Consider the following 20073-nt stretch of genomic DNA (forward strand, 5'->3'; position numbering starts at 1 on the left):
GCCTTATCATCATCAGTCGGCTGCGGAGCTGTTGCGATGTTGGGCTAGCAAAACAATTTTGTTTGGCTGCAGAAAAGTTTTAATATCTCCCAGGAGGTGCTGGACATACTGCAGGAAAAGGTGGTTGATGATATAGATCCAAAAATTATGCAATACTTTAATTCAGGTCCTGTCACTTGAAGAAAATCTTATTAAAATGGATTTGAATTGAGTAAAGTTTGTATGGATAGCCGGCTAGACATGTGAGCAATGCTTAGATTAATACTTCCTACCATATTGACCCAAAATGTATTCCCATGAAATTCATTTAATTTCTTATATAAGATTATTTCCTGTGTCACTATGTTTACTTGTAATACCAATGTATATCTTGGACTATCTGATGCAAAGTACCAATCAGGGCATTTCCTCTGGTTTTCCGCCATTTTCAAATAAAAAATTCTGTGTCATTTAAATGAAACAAGGTTCTTCCTCTTGATAAAGAAAATAATAATAATCAACAAAAAAACCTAATTGGGCTGAAACTAAAAGTAGGGAAGAGTAGTAACGGTGTATACATAGCTTGCACTCTTTCATTTTGTTGGTAAAGACAGTTACAAGAAGTCAGGTATTTTAAAGTTATATAGAGTCTCATGGAGGCTGTACCATTTGTTAAGTGTCAAGTTCAACATTGGTAAACATTGATGTTTGAGAGGCTGAGAATTGCACTTGAGTGTAGTTTATGTTATTTTGAAACAGGAGAATGTGTGATTTTTTTTTTAAATCCAGGCTGGAGGTGCTAGTAAATTGTCAAAAAAAGTGGGATACGTGCTAGAGTTGCATTGGTGGCCCTGAGGTAGCTCCCATATGCAGTCCATCCAAACCATAGATTCTCCAGTTGGGCCAATCCCTGATCAAGTAGGAGCATTTTTTCTTTCGGTGGCCCTGAGGTAGCTCCCATGCAGTCCATCCAAACCATAGATTCTCCAATTGGGCCAATCCCTGATCAAGTAGGAGCATTTTTTCTTTCTGTGGCCCTGAGGTAGCTCCCATGCAGTCCATCCAAACCATAGATTCTCCAGTTGGGCCAATCCCTGATCAAGTAGGAGCATTTTTTCTTTCGGTGACCCTGAGGTAGCTCCCATGCAGTCCATCCAAACCATAGATTCTCCAGTTGGGCCAATCCCTGATCAAGTAGGAGCATTTTTTCTTTCGGTGGCCCTGAGGTAGCTCCCATGCAGTGCATCCAAACTATAGATTCTCCAGTTGGGCCAATCCCTGATCAAGTAGGAGCATTTTTTCTTTCGGTAGCCCTGAGGTAGCTCCCATGCAGTGCATCCAAACCATAGATTCTCCAGTTGGGCCAATCCCTGATCAAGTAGGAGCATTTTTTCTTTCGGTAGCCCTGAGGTAGCTCCCATGCAGTGCATCCAAACTATAGATTCTCCAGTTGGGCCAATCCCTGATCAAGTAGGAGCATTTTTTCTTTTGGTGGCCCTGAGGTAGCTCCCATGCAGTGCATCCAAACTATAGATTCTCCAGTTGGGCCAATCCCTGATCAAGTAGGAGCATTTTTTCTTTCGGTGGCCCTGAGGTAGCTCCCATGCAGTCCATCCAAACTATAGATTCTCCAGTTGGGCCAATCCCTGATCAAGTAGGAGCATTTTTTCTTTCGGTGGCCCTGAGGTAGCTCCCATGCAGTGCATCCAAACTATAGATTCTCCAGTTGGGCCAATCCCTGATCAAGTAGGAGCATTTTTTCTTTTTTCTTTTCGGTAGCCCTGAGGTAGCTCCCATGCAGTGCATCCAAACCATAGATTCTCCAGTTGGGCCAATCCCTGATCAAGTAGGAGCATTTTTTCTTTCGGTGGCCCTGAGGTAGCTCCCATGCAGTGCATCCAAACTATAGATTCTCCAGTTGGGCCAATCCCTGATCAAGTAGGAGCATTTTTTCTTTCGGTGACCCTGAGGTAGCTCCCATGCAGTCCATCCAAACCATAGATTCTCCAGTTGGGCCAATCCCTGATCAAGTAGGAGCATTTTTTCTTTCGGTGGCCCTGAGGTAGCTCCCATGCAGTCCATCCAAACTATAGATTCTCCAGTTGGGCCAATCCCTGATCAAGTAGGAGCATTTTTTCTTTCGGTGGCCCTGAGGTAGCTCCCATGCAGTGCATCCAAACCATAGATTCTCCAGTTGGGCCAATCCCTGATCAAGTAGGAGCATTTTTTCTTTTGGTGGCCCTGAGGTAGCTCCCATGCAGTGCATCCAAACTATAGATTCTCCAGTTGGGCCAATCCCTGATCAAGTAGGAGCATTTTTTTTCTTTCGGTGGCCCTGAGGTAGCTCCCATGCAGTCCATCCAAACTATAGATTCTCCAGTTGGGCCAATCCCTGATCAAGTAGGAGCATTTTTTCTTTCGGTGGCCCTGAGGTAGCTCCCATGCAGTGCATCCAAACTATAGATTCTCCAGTTGGGCCAATCCCTGATCAAGTAGGAGCATTTTTTCTTTCCGTGGCCCTGAGGTAGCTCCCATGCAGTCCATCCAAACCATAGATTCTCCAGTTGGGCCAATCCCTGATCAAGTAGGAGCATTTTTTCTTTTGGTGGCCCTGAGGTAGCTCCCATGCAGTGCATCCAAACTATAGATTCTCCAGTTGGGCCAATCCCTGATCAAGTAGGAGCATTTTTTCTTTCCGTGGCCTGAGGTAGCTCCCATGCAGTCCATCCAAACTATAGATTCTCCAGTTGGGCCAATCCCTGATCAAGTAGGAGCATTTTTTCTTTTTGTGGCCCTGAGGTAGCTCCCATGCAGTGCATCCAAACTATAGATTCTCCAGTTGGGCCAATCCCTGATCAAGTAGGAGCATTTTTTCTTTCCGTGGCCCTGAGGTAGCTCCCATGCAGTGCATCCAAACTATAGATTCTCCAGTTGGGCCAATCCCTGATCAAGTAGGAGCATTTTTTCTTTCGGTGGCCCTGAGGTAGCTCCCATGCAGTGCATCCAAACCATAGATTCTCCAATTGGGCCAATCCCTGATCAAGTAGGAGCATTTTTTCTTTCTGTGGCCCTGAGGTAGCTCCCATGCAGTCCATCCAAACTATAGATTCTCCAGTTGGGCCAATCCCTGATCAAGTAGGAGCATTTTTTCTTTCGGTGGCCCTGAGGTAGCTCCCATGCAGTGCATCCAAACCATAGATTCTCCAGTTGGGCCAATCCCTGATCAAGTAGGAGCATTTTTTCTTTCGGTGGCCCTGAGGTAGCTCCCATGCAGTCCATCCAAACCATAGATTCTCCAGTTGGGCCAATCCCTGATCAAGTAGGAGCATTTTTTCTTTTGGTGGCCCTGAGGTAGCTCCCATGCAGTGCATCCAAACCATAGATTCTCCAGTTGGGCCAATCCCTGATCAAGTAGGAGCATTTTTTCTTTTGGTAGCCCTGAGGTAGCTCCCATGCAGTGCATCCAAACCATAGATTCTCCAGTTGGGCCAATCCCTGATCAAGTAGGAGCATTTTTTTCTTTCGGTAGCCCTGAGGTAGCTCCCATGCAGTCCATCCAAACCATAGATTCTCCAGTTGGGCCAATCCCTGATCAAGTAGGAGCATTTTTTTCTTTCGGTGGCCCTGAGTTTGCTCCCATGCAGTCCATCCAAACCATAGATTCTCCAGTTGGGCCAATCCCTGATCAAGTAGAAGCAAGGTTTTTTTTGTTGGCCAAAATGAATGTGTTTTTGCCTAATTTTACCTGAACTGTTCACACTGTTGTGACTTTGTGAAGAATGTGAAAGATAATGAACATTTTATTCCAGGAATTGTTTTTTTATATTTCCCCAATATTTTCAGTGTATTGTGTTCTTTTCATAGTCTGTATGAAAATTTCAACTAATTGTAAAGAAAGTGCATGATTTTTCATTTGATTTTAAGCTCTGTATATATTTTATAAACTACATGGCAAGGAGTTCAGATGCAAACATGACATACATGTATGGCAGTTTTCTCAATTTGAGATAATGGGCCAAATATGATGAAGAAAAAAGAAAATAATAAGAACATATGTGCTCCTTTTAATCACAGTTTCAAAAATGTACATTGGAATATTATGTCAAATTAAAGCCAGCATTATCAGACATGTGTTGGTGGCCAAATTTCAGAATGTTTGAAAATGTCATTTATATCATGTCTTGCATCTGAACATCTTTATATATTTACACTTATAAATTATATTGCACACACAAGTTGCTTGAATATTATATAATTGTGATGTTGTTTGAAGCAAGAAGCACTAAATGTTTGTTAGTTTGTACATCGGCCTATATATATATTTGTTTGTGTGGGCTTATGATGCATGTGTGGGGTTGGTCAGTACCGTCAACTAGGGTTGTGTTACCTCCTGGGGTCTTACATGTCTTAAGGGCCTGTAAAAGAGTAAAAAGTATAGAAATGTCCCTTAAAATCAAAGAAAGGAACCTTAGGGGGTGTGTAAAAAAAAGCAAAGGAAGATACCTTAGTTGGCTGGCCCTTAAGGTCTCTTTAATCTTTCCGTTGCTCTTTACTGGCACGAGCCCAGAGCCCACAAGCCCTCTTTTTTCACTTGTTATGGGACCCATCAAGTATATATTCTTTGCATTTTTATGAATGTCCAAAATATTTTTGAAGAATGGGGAAGTAGCCCATGCAATCATACATAAGCTCATATATGACCATTTTAGCCAAAAAATGACACATTTTTGCACACATTTCGTCCTTTTAATACCATGTTTGGCCATTTTAGCTAGAAAATGCCAATTTTGTGTGTTTTTTTAACAAAATTTTCAGAGGAAGTTATTCTGGGAGTGAAAGACTCTATTTTTGCTCCACTTCAACATAATGTTTAGACATAGGCCTACCTCCTTCCCCTTCATCCAATAATATTGACAAATCATATCGGACACAACCATTTAACTTTGTGCACAACCACCCACAGGGACGTTGCCAGCCTTTTAGTGTGGGAGGTAAAGCCAAATTTTCATCCCCATTTGTCAATTTTTTGTCCCAATTTGAGTCATGACATTTTACTCTTTGCCTTATCCCTATATTATCTGTGAAATTTTCTTGGGGGGGGGGGCAATTCCCCCAGCTCCCCCTAGATATGCCACTGACCACCCAATACTTGTCAAAACAGCAAGAGTCAAAATAAACCTGTCAAATGTACAATTTATACTTATGTGTTTACACATATTTTCTGAAATATTTTCAGGTAAACATGTAGAAATCACTAATCATGTATATCCCATAGTCAAACCCACAATGTGAACAAAGTTATGTGTTTCTTGCTTAAAACAATTGATAAATATACACCTTTGCTTGGCTTATAAATATATTAATCAAGTTTATTTTTCCCTGCTTTTTCTTCTTCTTATATCCTACTCTATTTCCAATTTCTTTCTGTTATAATCTTCACATTACCTCTCTTGTCTTTGTTCCTCTTCCTATTTTCTTCTGTCTATTGCTTTTTATTTTCTTCCCTGTGTATGTTTATTTTTATTTCCTTATCTAGACTCTAAAATCTGGGCAGTTCCGAGCACATATGATGCAGGTGATGATTGTTTCAGTGTTCAGTCATTGGATCCCCCATACCACAGCAGCTCGTATTTAAAACCTTTGCTCACTCAATCAAATCGTCGGTCGCAACACATAGTGGCGTACGTGAAGGATAAAATATGTCTCCGAGCAAAACGTTTTTGAAGGATATGCCACTATAACGGAGTCAATACTCGTCCACTGTTATCTCTCAGTGGCCCAATTCCATTTGAAATTGATGTGTAAGGTCTTTAATTGTTAACAAAGAATAACTATTATCTATACGCCACTATGTGAAACGGAAAATTTGGAAAATCACTCTACGTCACTATGTGTTGCGACTGACGAAATTATGTTGACCAGCTCTGTCTGGTTGACCAGCACATTAACCTGAAAATAACTGGTAGAAAAATAGCCAACATTGAGTATTTGTTAGCAACTAGTGTGAGAAGAGGTGGAAATATGATATTTAAATAGTTTTGTAATCTTTGGCATGACAAATCAATAAGAAATATGTGAATTTAAGTGAGCATTGGTTTTAAATACTAAGAATTAGATATTGTTTATTTGTGCTTTTTGTTTTTAGTCAAGTGGACATATAGCGCCAATACTGGAATAACTGAATGTTTGCACATTGCACAAATCCTAGGTCAAGAAAACAATGTATTTTTGTACTGCGTCACTGTTTTTTGGTTGTGTAGCCAGTTGGAATTAGCTTAAGGGATCTAAAATGAGCGTTTATTGCGTTTCGATAGTATTTTTTGTGGCACATGAGAGCATCTCAGACCTATCGAATTGTATTCTGAATACGAAGCATGTCTTTCTGATATGAAATAATTTTCATTTTTGAAAATCACAATATAATACAAATTTTATGACAAATTATAAAAATTTGATATTTTTTCAATTTTGATATATAACAGTCCTCAAAGTAAATTATATAAATCTAATGATATATTCTTAAAGTGTATGTAGCAGGGAGGAAAAGCCGACGGTCAATTGAAAATTTTCACCTTTCATATTGAAGATATGGATTTTTTTCCCAAAAAGACCTAATTTTTTTTGGTTTTTTGGGGAAAAAAATCCATATCTTCAATACGAAAGGTCAAAATTTTCAATTGATCGTCGGCTTTTCAACCCACCTACATACACTTTAAGTATAAATCATCAGATTTATAAAGTTTACTTCAAGTACTGTTAAATATCAAAAATATCAATTTTTAATGATTTGCCATAAAATGTGTATTAAATTGCGAATTTCAAAAATTCAAAATTATTTGATATCAGAATGACATTCTTCGTATTCAGAATGCAATTCGATATGTCTGATGTGCTCTAATGTCCCAAAATAAATACTGTCCAAACGTTCATACCCCAGCCCTTAACGATAATACATAAATGGGGGGTTAGTGCTGAAGTATGAAAAAGCTATTTGCCAAACCTTTGTGTTATTATTTAGATGTCAAAATCTGAAAACATTTTTCCTAGAATTCCAAAATTAGGGTCGGTATTCTTTGTACAGTAAAACTTCCCCTAATTTTCAAGATAAGTTGGTTTGTAAAGGACAAACAAACAATGCTTTTTTCTTGGCCTTACAGTACACTGCAAAAACTGTGTTTAGCTATTGAACACATTTTTGCCTTCACTTTTAAACATGTTTAGAAACTAAATATTACGTATCAAATTCCTAAACATAAATGTTTAGTGGCAAAAAATATTCATTAATACTCTAAACATGTTTAGGCAAGAATGTGTTTAGAAAACTAGTGTTGAAATTAATGTTTTTGCATTATATACACCAGGCACAAAAAGAAACTCGTCAGTTATAGTCATCCTTGATGTTCAACAACCTGATAATTTTGGATTATTCTGAAATATACAGTTTGTTAATTGGACGGTGCTTTCTCATTTGACACCCTGTTAAGTGAAAATCGAACAAGAATTGACCAAGATATGCGCCTCCAAATCGTTAAACCCCAAAATCAAAAGTTGTAATTTCAACGATTTTCAATGGGAACGCATCGTTGTATTCCACACAAGCACCACGGGCCAATCAATAAACCACACAATGTAACAGGCACAATTGAATCGTTAAAATTGCAATTTTGGGTTTGGAGGCGTATATCTTGGTCAATTCTTGTTCGATTTTCACGAACAGGGTGTCAAATGAGAAAGCAAAGTCCAATTAACAAAATGTATGTTTCAGAATAATCCAAAATTGTCAGGTTGTTGAACAGCAAGGATAACTCTAACTGACGAGTTTCTTTTTGTGCCTGGTGTAGTTGCAGATACACACCTATGAAGGCACACTGCCACTGGAAACCAACCTATACTATGAAGTTCTTACTATCCAACTGCGGATATATACACATCTATAGTTTTCACTATCCAAATGTGGATTAAATCCAGAGATATGAGACAAAAATGGTCAAATTATCTCCTTGTAATTTTTAATTTTCAAATTATGTGTAAAAACTGAGTCTAAAGCTTTCCAACACTATGTAAGAACAAGACTTTGCAATTTGCGATGCAATTTGTACCATACTCACACTAAACATCACTATGCGATGTGCATCAGTTGCATGTTTCATCTTAATGTTGCATGTGTTTCCGATACTCTTTGTACCATGCGTCAGAGTAGGCCTATCCCGGGGGTACTCAAGTTTGGTTTTGGTAGGGACGTGCCGCTGAGATTTTGGAAGTAGACCCATAAATATACCAATTTTTCAAGAAATTTGGACCCAGTGATATACCAAAAGTCAAAATTTTCGGCCGAATTTACCCAAAATTGTCTTAGTTTTTACAAATTTTCCCAAAATTTTGGGAAAATTTTGGCTAGATTAAGGAAAAATTTGACTGTTTTCCGAAAAAATTTAGAAAATTTAGAAAAAAGGACCCATTCATATACCAAAATAGGCTTTGAAAAAGGGGTCATTGATATACCAGAAGGCTGAAAATGCTACCCATGTTTGCGGCACGTCCCAGTATGGTCATTTGTACTGAGTACCCCCTGGGAGGCCTATATGCCACTATGTGATGCGTAAAGATGTTTGCCTAACCCTAATTGTAACCCTGAACTGTAATACTAACAGATGGTGTATACGTCACGACCGTAAACGTTCGCCTAATGGCGCTATGGGCTCCCTACTGTTATTTTAGACACAACCAAAAGTGCCCTCCCATAAAAATCCCACCAGCAAAAGGCACAATCGTCATACCCTTATATCGCCTTACCCTTTTATTGGGATTTTTAGAGGAGGGAGCTCGCTATTTGTCCAGGTGCGCCATTTTAGGCGAACATTTACGGTATGCATTCAAAAGCAAGATTTATACTTTCTTAAAGAATGTTTACGTTTATCATTTGCCAATTTAATGACCAATGATTAGACAATTTTTTGCTCTGGGACTTGGAAAATTGGAAGAAAACAATATTCAAAACCCACAGGCTAAATCTTTCAAAAATGACTACAAATCGGCATATCCACTATGTGATGCACCCAACGTTATGTTTGCAATACACTGGTAGGGAACTTTGGGCGCCTCGGTTAGCCATGCTATTTTTTGGTCTGAAGGCCCATTTGATGTGTTGTTGTTGATGTTGCTTTTAGTTTGAATAGAAAAAGTGAATAGATACCATCACTGTCCCAGGCTATCCTAAGGTATGCTTCACTCAACTACACAAAGATGATGGGTCTAATTTTCACATCTATGGCAACTCAATCAATAAAACAATGAATGAGAGACTATTTTACCCGGGGGGGTACTCAAGTTTGGTTTTGGTATGGACGTGCTGCTGAGAATTTGAAAGTGGACCCATAAATATACCAATTTTTCAAGAAATTTGGACCCATTGATATACCAAAAGTCAAATTGTCGTAGTTTTTACAAATTTTTCCAAAATTTTGGGAAAATTTTGAAAATTTTAGCTATATTAAGGGAAAATTGGGCTATTTTCCGAAAAAATTGAGAAAATTTTGAAAAAAGGACCCATTCATATACCAAAATAGGCTTTGAAAAGGGGTCATTGATATACCAAGAGGCTGAAAATGCTACCCATATTTGCGCACGTCCCTCGTATGGTCATTTGTATTGAGTACCTCCCCGGCTATTTTATGACATGACATGCAGATACTTGATTGGCAGATCCCTCTCTGTGTATTTGTCATTTGATGACTTCCCCTCCCCCTGCACCCACCACCACTTCTCACATCACAGTATGTGTTTCCATTGTAGATTGCATGAGTTCAGAATGATACCCCTTTGTCAATGTCAAGTGCACCCCCCCCCTGCATTGGTTCCACTGTTATGAGCTAGTTCATTCCTTTTGTCCCTGTTTTTCAGTTGCAAACCGCTTGCATTAGAGGTTTTAGACCCTGGTTTTAGAGATATGCTCTTGTTATGTGGTTAACTAAAACTAAATGCACAGGAAAAGAAGCCATTGCTTGATAGCCCTAAAATGCGTTTCCACAGCCTTCCACCATTATTTCAAAAACAAAATCTTGGATGGACTTCATAAATGCATAATTGAGGAATAACTTGCTATGCTGCATGAATAGATCCTATCATCTGCCCGGAGGGGGTTCTCCCTGGTTGAAGGTATACGGGGATGTGCCACGGTTTTGGGGTACCTTTTCAGCAATTTTGGTATATCGATGGGTGGGTTTTCAGTGGAGACCAATGCGCCCAATTGGGCACATTTGGGCAAAAGTGCCCCTAAAAGCGCCCAATTAGGGCAAATTTGGGTCCTTTTTGTGATAAATTGGTATACTGATGGGTGGCAAAACAGCAAAAAGTAGGTATAGAGAAAGTCAGCATCCGAAAGTCTGCGTGGCACATCCCGTAAATTTTTTTTCAAGAACCCCCTCCCCGGAATCATCTGCATGAGAACTGTTGAATTCCTTAATGCATGTTGCTGCTGCCAGCAGATGTAGATTTGGTTTAGTTGCTGTAAATAAATGCTATACCAAAATATATCTTGTCCTAGTAGATACCTCATACCTTAGTAAGGGGGAGGTTGTACGGTTCGTGCTTGATTTCCACACCTGTTAGCAACCTGTTGACTTATTTGTTGTGATCATGGCTTTTTTTATTTTCAACTATGAAAGATCTTAGCATTTAGCTCTAGCTAGGTCCAGAGAAACTTCAAATCTGACAAAAAATTGAATTTTACTTATTTTTATAAAAATAAAAAAAAATTGAAAAAAAAAAAATATTGGTCAGGCCTTCATCTGAGGAGCGGGCGGTGGAGGACAAACAAACAACTTTTTTTTTTTTTGCCTAATCAATCACTGCACTACTTATGAATTGAAATTGCTGCATACTGCAACAGATTACATTTTCCAGCCAATTGTTGGAAAATGTAGCACTAAATAGTATTTCAACAGGTTCACTGTAAAATGTAGACTATGCCATAGTCGAATTTTGATAAAAAAAATATGTTATTATTAATCATGATGAACGCATTCCGTTGAACTCAAAATTATACTGATGTTTAATAGAATTAAAGTGTTCAATATAGTAAAATGGTCATAAAGAGTTTATATAATTAGATGATTAGTGACAATAAAAGTTATATTGAATGCAAAATATCTTGCATACTTATAATTACTCACTTAATATTGAACAATTCTGATTTTGGAATCTACCAGTTTATTGATCGCGAAAGCCCGAGTAAAAAATCCGACTTGTACTTTGACTTTTAAGCAGAACTTTGCCCCGCGGACTTTGGACTCTAAAACACACTGTCAATCATACTTGTTTATCAATCCAATTTAACTGCAAGTACCAAGCATGGTAGTAAGACGCGCTAAATGTACGTCCATACACACCACTGAGAGTTTAACTTTCGCGCCAGATCAAACGTGCCGCAAATTCCATAGATTGCTGTGTACGATGTAGTTGATGGTAATGGTACGTGCTCGGAGGATTTAAACCATAGCGAGATCTGGGTGACCAATCACAAGCCAGACCCATTTAAAGATGCATTACATCATGGCCAATTTTAGTTAGGCCAGAAATTGGCCTAACTCTCCTTAGAGTCCTGTGTTAAAAATGTTAACCGCAAGTCAAAGTTAGTAGTCCACTTGGGAAGCTAACAAACAGAGGGAGTACGATGACTGAAAATATCAGATGTAAAAATCTATCAATTGCACACAAATTAATACAAATCAGCGTTTTATGCTTAAATGTAATAGCCAGAGTATGCAAAATGGGCAAGTGGACTACGGAGAAGTCTATGTAAAATGGGGTCTTGGTAAGATTTTACAAATAGATGTGTCTTCAACAATTGAAAACTTTAAAAACTAGAAATGTGTGTCCTGGTTAGAGACACAAGCTAAGACACATAGGCCTATGTTCAATTGAGACATATCTTCCAGCAAGACATGTCAGACTAGAAGACACAAAATCAAGACATGTCTCAAAATCAGCATCAATTGACACATCTTGCATTTGAAATGTATCTTGGACAGAGACATGACTTTGTGTCTTAAATTAGGACATGTCTTGCATACTAAACAATGGGCTTTACATGACATGTCTTAGATTGTGTTTTCAGGCAAGACATGATTGTCAAGGTGGATCCAGAATTTGAAATTAGACAGTATTTTTCCTTTTCTTTTAATATAAGTCCTCTCATTGCTGTTCAAGCACCATCTTTTCTCTTTCTATTTTTTTTTCACGCTTCTTCCCCCATTTCTAGTTTTGGTTATTTTTCTTGTTTTTCATTCTTTAACTTTCACATTTCTGACTGTAACTGTATTTCCAACAAAATTTCCAGTTCTTTCAATTTTACTGCACCCTGACCGACTTCAATTTGTACCTCCACTTGCTTGTCCAAAATAAATTCATGAAAAACCTCTTTGTTAACCCTATTATATTACCCCCTATCAATTTCGTGCCATATGGCACGAAATGCATGTAAAAAATTTATTTTTACAAATAAGGTCTTATCTTTGGAACAGTTTTGATAATTAATCACTTCTCTATCAACAAAATGCCTTTTTTTCCTAATATAACTACCTTTAACACATCATAAAATGGTTTAAAATGTTGGAAACCTGCATATTTTAACCATTTTAAGGCCAAATTTTGCCCTAATAATAGCCCAAAAATGTCCATAAACTTTTAAAATATAGTCCAAAGTAACTCGGATTTCTTTTTATTACATGTAGAAACACGGCAGTGTATTTAAAACTGCATAAAAATGGTACATTGATGTACTCATACACTTCAAAAACGTAAATCAAAATAATTTTTTCATCATATTTGGCTATGAGCTCATTAATTATTCATGAGCTAATTTGCATAAAATTTACATAATTATTAATCTTGTTTTTCTCAAAGCTTAAAGTCCAAGCTTGTCAATGGTATGCCAGTTATTGGTTTTTACCCAAGCAATAACACTGCAACGCAGTAGTTAATGATATCTCCACACCACTCAAATATACCACTTTTGTGGGGGTAATAGAGTAGGGTTAACTAAAACATAGATCAAGGCAGTTTTGATTATTTGCTTACTAGCACTCATGCTTTACATTCAGTCAATCAGTCATACTGTTTGCCAAATGTCAGTAAACCAGGCTTTTTCAATACCATACTGTACTCTTACTTTTGACACTCAGTAAATGAATGTCAATCTTTTTACAGTGTTTCCCGGACGAGCCCCTACTTTCTGTTGTGATCTAGTAACTGTGATTTCACTCACTGGTCTATATTAATTTTTGAAAAAAATATTTATTTGTCAATGCTTTTGCACATAAATTGCAAATGACAATACTCAATGACTACTCTACTCCTCAAATTAGGATAGTTTCACACAACAGACTTTGACTCTTCTAACTGATCAGTTTTGAGCTCATCTTGATAGAAGGCTAATATAAATCCCTTTTTGAGGAAATTGTGCACTTTGGTGTAATCCACAATCTTACTTCACTCTGCTTTGAGAGCACTCAAAACTGCATCATTTTACAGGCTTAGAAAAATAATAAAAATATTTTTTATTTCAGCTTGATTTTGATTTGAAATTTACTTGCGTCCACACAGACGCAAGGCACTGATGCAGCTTACTGAACAGTGTGTCCAACTATAGAAAAATAGCGTCCTGGACGCACGGACCTGCCTTAGCAGGAGCCTTGGTCATTAGTCTCCTCCCAGTTATTGATAGAAACTGTTTTTGTTTAGAACTTGTGTTAATTATCACACAAGTGTTCGTGATGTCAGGTCGTGATGATTGTAGGCCTACATGAATTGAAAGCAAAATAAGTATTTAAACTTTATGTAATAGAATCAAAAGTCAAGATGATTATATACACTTTCTTGTCTAAATATAGAATTGTTTATGTTTTTCAAGGGTGACGATAATTACTTGATCAGGGATATAAATGGTGTTATAACTTGCTGATAAGGATGTAAAAATATGGTTACTATTTTAGTGGTGCAAAAAAAAAATGAGCAAAATGCTAAACGTAATATACTTCTATTTTACTAGTACTACATAATGTACAAAGTCTCTGCTAGATAGGGAACTGGTGGCTCATTATGTGTGTCTTTTCTCCCTCCACCAGTTCGAAACAGGGAATAAAAATTTTTTTTTTAAAGTCTCTGCTAGATAGCCCTTATAGTTGCTTGGCAAATCAACTTTGCATAATTAGGAGTATGTTTAATTTACATCTTTGGCCTCGCTTTCAGTTTTCTGCTTCGCTAACTCTGGCCTAATTGGAGTTAGCAGAGCCAAACGCCACCAACAGCAGCAAAGTGGTCAATTACAAAAAAGGTGGATTGCTACGCTCGCAAATGGGACTTTATGGGTCAAAAGGGGGGATGCCCCCTCACCCCTCCCTGGTTGCAGGCCTGCCCCTGGGTCACCTGTTTTTATGGTTTTAGTGGCTAGATCAATGAATATACAATGTATGAATGTTATTATGTTTGATTTTAAATGCAAAAGACTTTCTTTTTATATTTTTTCCCCATACTGCAGTTGGCGACACCCAAGTTTCCATGTGTTGTGAAGATTGGACATGCATTTGGAGGAATGGGCAAGGTAAGGATTGAAATAAGGTTGTTTTTGTTTGATGCCAGAAACTTCTTGGCAACTTTCCAGTAGGTTTTCATTTTTATCACCAGGCTTCAATTGTGACTCATTAGGCCCAGTGGCAGTTCATTGACTTTAACCTGATGTGACAAAGGAAACTGTCTGCTTGATATATTTTGAGAGTTGGTCAAAACAAGTGCTCAATTTCTTTTTGGAATTTATAATTTTTCATAAATAACAGTGTCTATAATAGCTCTGGCAATATGAGTTTAAATTTGAAGCATTTTGAAGAAGATTCCGTAATATGGGCAATTCCAAGCAAGCTCGCCCAAATTGTCAAAATTTAAAAATGATGTCAAGAATGTGATTTTGGTCTCATATTGTAGCTAAAATGCTATATTTTCTGAAAACATAACTTATTTTCTGAAGAAATGGTGTTCATTGTTAGAAATCATCCTAATTTGCCTAAATTTGCATATTCTTGACTGGTATAAAAGCAGCGAAACTAAAACACAGCAGCTGCTATGTACTGTAAAATTTTTATTCAGGGCTTGTGTTTTTAAAACTCCCGCCACATCATAATAAGGCTATTGAACAGTGTAGTGGTTGCATGGGGGTTACTCAAGCATATCGATATACCAGTCCCTTGCCTTTGTTGATAAACAGCTTGGCCTGGGGTGTAACAGCAGAAATAAGTCACTAGTCATGCACCAAATGAAATGTTGAAAAATAACAATTGAATCAGCTGCACAAGCGCGGGTACTTAGCCAAAATTGCCCTATTTTAGGCCTAGTAAATCACTACATTTTTGGTACACTTTCAGTTCCTACCCCCCCAATTCACTTTGCCCTCCTCCCCCAAGAAAATAATATTCCTGGCACCACCACTGCTTCACCCCACCAACACAGCATATCCTGTGGTTTTGACTAATAATATGTCATATTAAAGCTCAAAGGTTTGATACAGAAAAGGAAAAGTTGAAATAGTTTTGTTTTTTGACAGGAAACCATTTTTGTTTGATGTTCATCTGTCAGTAAAACTTGAGAACTGATGAAAAGCTAACACTGACACAACAAGGACTTGTCAATCACATTTCCCTGAAATAGGGATGTCACCAATCACATATAATTATTTTATTGGAGTAATGACACGAGTTTAATCATTATATTTATAATGGGTTTCATTGTGATGTGTTGAACTTGAACATGACTGACCTCTTGTGAACTTGACACAAAAGGATAAACAATTATTAATTTCAACAAATCCATGCTAGACTGTTTGCTTCCATGGCATTTCATTTAATTTATAAAAACTGGGGTTGTTTTTGTTATTGTGTCATAATGTTCTGATGACATGCTGAATCAGGATAATCAACAAACAGTTGAAGTGATCACACTAGTAATGACATCATTGTGTTGTGTAGTGGTGGATCTATATCATTTTCCACCTTTATGTGGCAGTGACCTCAATGCGTTAAGGCAACTGTTTCGCACGCGCATCTATGTGGCGTCTTTAAGCATGTGCACGCCAGCACTTTGAGCGACACGCACGATTAAGGGCCCGATGAAATGCGCACAGACATCACTGCCACATCAAAGAGGAAAATGGTATAGAAGAGTCAGAGGGGCCCCAATTTGGGAAAACTTGTGAAAACGTAAAAAATGGGAGCAAAGCGGCCATCGTGTCGCGCTTGTGTGAGCAGGGGGGTGTCTGAGGGGGACGTGCCCCTTGAGAAGTGAGAAAATCTTCAAAATGCAGACCTAATTGAAGTCATTTGGTGGACCATTTTGGCACTATTATTGTTATGTGTAAAATTTTAGTTTGAAAAAGCTGAGCAGTTGTGAAATGACGACCCACAGTGGCGTAGCCAGCTTTCTTGGTGGGGGGCCAAATTAAAATTTCAGGAGCACAGATGGAAAAAAATTGTCGTTGCATCATACAATACATATACCGAAACGGGTTTTGTTTTTTAGAGGGACTGTACATGTCTTTGAGCTTCCAAAAAGTCTTTATTAAACATTTTGTATTTTGCACTATTTTCACCCATGATGGAAATGGAAAGGGCTTATTGTGACAATATGCATGTGTATTTTGTATTCTGCAATATTTTGGCCCATGATCGGGGTGAATTTTGGTGGAACAGGGGCTCCTTGCCCCTTTTATTTTCCTTTGCCCTCCAGATTTTCTCTTTCATTTTTTTGTCAGAGGGGCACTTTTTTCTTTCAATTTTTATCAGGGGGGGGTACAGGCTGCATGGGAAAGTATGTTTTCCTGCTGTGGTATGTGCCAGAAATTGCTCCCCCTTTCAACATGCCAAAAATTGCTTAGTCTCTCCTCACTTTCGACCTGCCAAAAATGCTTCACCCCTTTTGGCCTGCCAAAAAATCTTTGCACCCCTCTATAATTCACCACCCTGGGGGTACACATAACTATTGCGCCACCCCTTAAGCTCGGTTCATAGTTCACTTCGCGCACACACATTTTTCGCAATGAAAGTTAATTTATCCAAAACTTCGAGCGTGCGAAGTGGACTATGAAGCGGGCATTATAGTTGGCCAAATTCTTCGTTTTGCAACAGTCTTGCAAATTGGCCAGTATATACCATTGCTAGCTATTGGCTTGATAATTAATTATGTTGAGTAATCATTTTCAGGTGAAAGTGACCAATCATGAAGATTTCCAAGACATTGCCAGTGTGGTCGCCATCTCAAACACATACACTACAACTGAAACCTACATTGATCCCATGTATGATTTAAGGGTGCAGAAGATTGGACAAATCTATAAGGCATTTAAGTAAGTGTGTTCTCTCCAAGACAAAAAAAGGTATCAAAAGGGTTCTATGAAGTTTCCCTCCAGCGGTTGCCCTCCAGACTTTTGTCAAGGCTTTTAATTCAGAGATACCAAAAATGTTTCCCCACAAAAAGAGCTGCTTCTTGTTTGTTCCACTTGGACCACAGATGAAGAACCCTTTTGGTGCCTTCTTTGCTAGGAGTGTTGAGAAGATAAACAGAGCGGGTAAAGCCTTACTTGACAATGGGTGGGGTGATATCACATTCATACATGAAAAATAAGGCAACAGTCAGCAAAATCAAGGAAAGCTAAGAGAGAGAGAGAGTAGAGGGAATGAGATAGGAAGGGAGAAAAAAGGAAGAGAAGAAAGAGTGGAAGTAGGGAAAGTAAGCATATGTGTTATATGAATTGGATGGGGAATTGGAACTTAAAAGAACCTTTATGTCATCCAAGATATAGTAATTCTTAAAAGAAAAAGGAAACTGAAGAATTCTGTCCGCAAGACAACATGACAGCCACCTTCAATGGGCTGTTGCAGTTGAAATCCATACAACCCTTATGAAAGACACAACCTTAGACACATGGAGTGTGAATTGCAAATGGGGTTTACGTAAATGGGTGACTCCATTTGAAATTTGTACCCCCTGTGTGAAAGATTAATGTCATGTCTTCCATAAGGGGTGTATGGATATCATGTAGAATAGCCCAATCAGTGGATGTCTGCTGACCCAAGTGGGATTGCAGCCCATTTCATACATCCTGCCTAACATAATTTCAGTAAATGAAACAATTCCTCATTGGGATTAGTGTACTCGCAATTGCCTCAAACCCGTTATCAGGTAAAACTTAAAAACAGGATTTTGAATCGAATATAAAACTGGAAATCAGAGGGTGGGACATGATAATCTTTTAATTTGAGCCTTTCTCCTCCTTGTAACACTAGTACTGTTATCCTTCTTTCTTTAATTGGTCTAAAGACTCTAAAGCTTCTCAGGTCATGTGGCAAGACATTTATACTTTCTGTTCCAAAACACATTAATTGAATTACTTGATGACTACCAAATTATTCTACATCAATTATTGGCTTAAGGAGGCCACATGTCACTGGGGAAAGTTATGCAGGGGAGATCACACAAATTTGAGTTAGTGCACTTACTTTTCCTTGATTGTAAAATTTAGCCAATTTAATGTGATTTTAAGCTTTTTTAGGCAATTAATCAAAATTGTATGTGAATTTGAAATTTTAAACAAATCAAATCGTAAGTCAATCTAAACAAACACACAATTCTAAGCAAACTGCCAGTAGGGAGCGCTCCCGTAAGACCTGCTCCAAAAAAATGGCTCTGATACCTGGCAGGTTCAGGTTGTTTGTTGTCATACCAATGCAATAGCTCCCTCATTTAGTTACTACTAATGCTAAGGGTGTGTTTTAAGGGTGTTGGCTATGTGCCAAAAAGTGCAAGGTAATAACAATGCTAAATTGATGAGGAAGGGTAAATATAGTCTGGGGGAAATAGAGCCCAGTATGCAGTGTGCAGTACACCATCCGCGATAATCAACTTTTGAAAAGCACCCTAAACAAGGATTTAACCCTTGGCTAAAACAATACCCTAAACAGGGATTTTATTCCTTGCATCAAATTTCATACCCTAAATTTCATTTCACGCATTAGCAATTGCAATTTTGCTACCCTTTTCCCCAATATTTCATGTTTTTGACACCCTAAACGCGTTACGCGCGTATCGTGCTTACCCACAAAAAACTACCCTTTTTACGCGTTTTCATTATCGCGGATGGTGTACAGGCCACAATGGGAGTGACCCCCGGGCAGTGTGTACCAATAAAAAGTATCAGATGATTTGATTTTGTTATATATACTGACACACATATGTGTACATCCATATCAAAATGCTGCACTTGCTGGCTGCTACACGTACGGTATCTCTTTTTACATAATAGCTAGGAATAAATACCAGACTCATCTCATGTGGAGGTCACTTCAAATCATATTATGTAAAATCAGACACATGTAGCAGCCGACAAGTGCATCCTTTTGATTTGGATGTACACATTTTGCTGCCAAAATTGTAATTTTGCTCGTTCAGGCCTCAACCTCAAAGCGACTAACATCTCATCAGTCCTGAATAACACCTGTACCCATTATTTTTGGTAATGATATGTTCGTCACCCTTAGGGACCGTTCACAAACACTTGTAAGGGGGGGCCTGATGCAAAAAAATGTCATTGCAAAACTTTCAGGGCCCTCCCTTTACGGACCTAAAAAATTTCAGAGCCCCCCTTTTTGACATGAAAATTATGGGTCAACCCCATAGAAAAGCATATAAACTCAATTTTTCCAGGAAAATGTGTGGTCATTTTTTCAGGGCCCCCCTTGGGAGGGTCAAAAATTTTCAGGGCCCCCTTTTTGCATCAGCCCCCCCCCCCCCTTACAAGTGTTTGTGAACGGTCCCTTATTGCTTTCTATTGATTTTGTTCCTTTCTTGCAGACGTACATCCATCTCTGGGAATTGGAAAGCCAACACAGGCTCAGCTGTAGTAGAGAAGATTGCTCTCACTGAAAAGTAAGTAATCCGGGGGGGGGGTGCTGAAGTTTGGTTTGGGTGGGGATGTACCATTAAGAAAACCCATCCACATATAAGTTTGGACCCATCCCTATTTTGGGGGAAAATTTTGACAAAATGACTTGTCCA

General features: G+C 38.4%; 1 protein-coding gene across 1 annotated transcript in view; it reads left to right on the forward strand.

The window, feature by feature from the left end:
• LOC140148198 (synapsin-like) overlaps positions 1 to 20073 on the forward strand; it is a 503295-nt gene that overhangs the window by 476337 nt on the left and 6885 nt on the right. Inside the window, exons 9-12 of the mRNA XM_072170058.1 lie at positions 5516 to 5554; positions 14516 to 14578; positions 17223 to 17365; positions 19870 to 19944. Of these exons, the coding sequence (XP_072026159.1) occupies positions 5516 to 5554; positions 14516 to 14578; positions 17223 to 17365; positions 19870 to 19944 (320 nt within the window). The remainder of the gene's footprint in view (positions 1 to 5515; positions 5555 to 14515; positions 14579 to 17222; positions 17366 to 19869; positions 19945 to 20073) is intronic.

This window comes from Amphiura filiformis, chromosome 3 (genome assembly GCF_039555335.1).
Source record: "Amphiura filiformis chromosome 3, Afil_fr2py, whole genome shotgun sequence".
In the NCBI taxonomy this organism is placed as follows: domain Eukaryota; kingdom Metazoa; phylum Echinodermata; class Ophiuroidea; order Amphilepidida; family Amphiuridae; genus Amphiura; species Amphiura filiformis.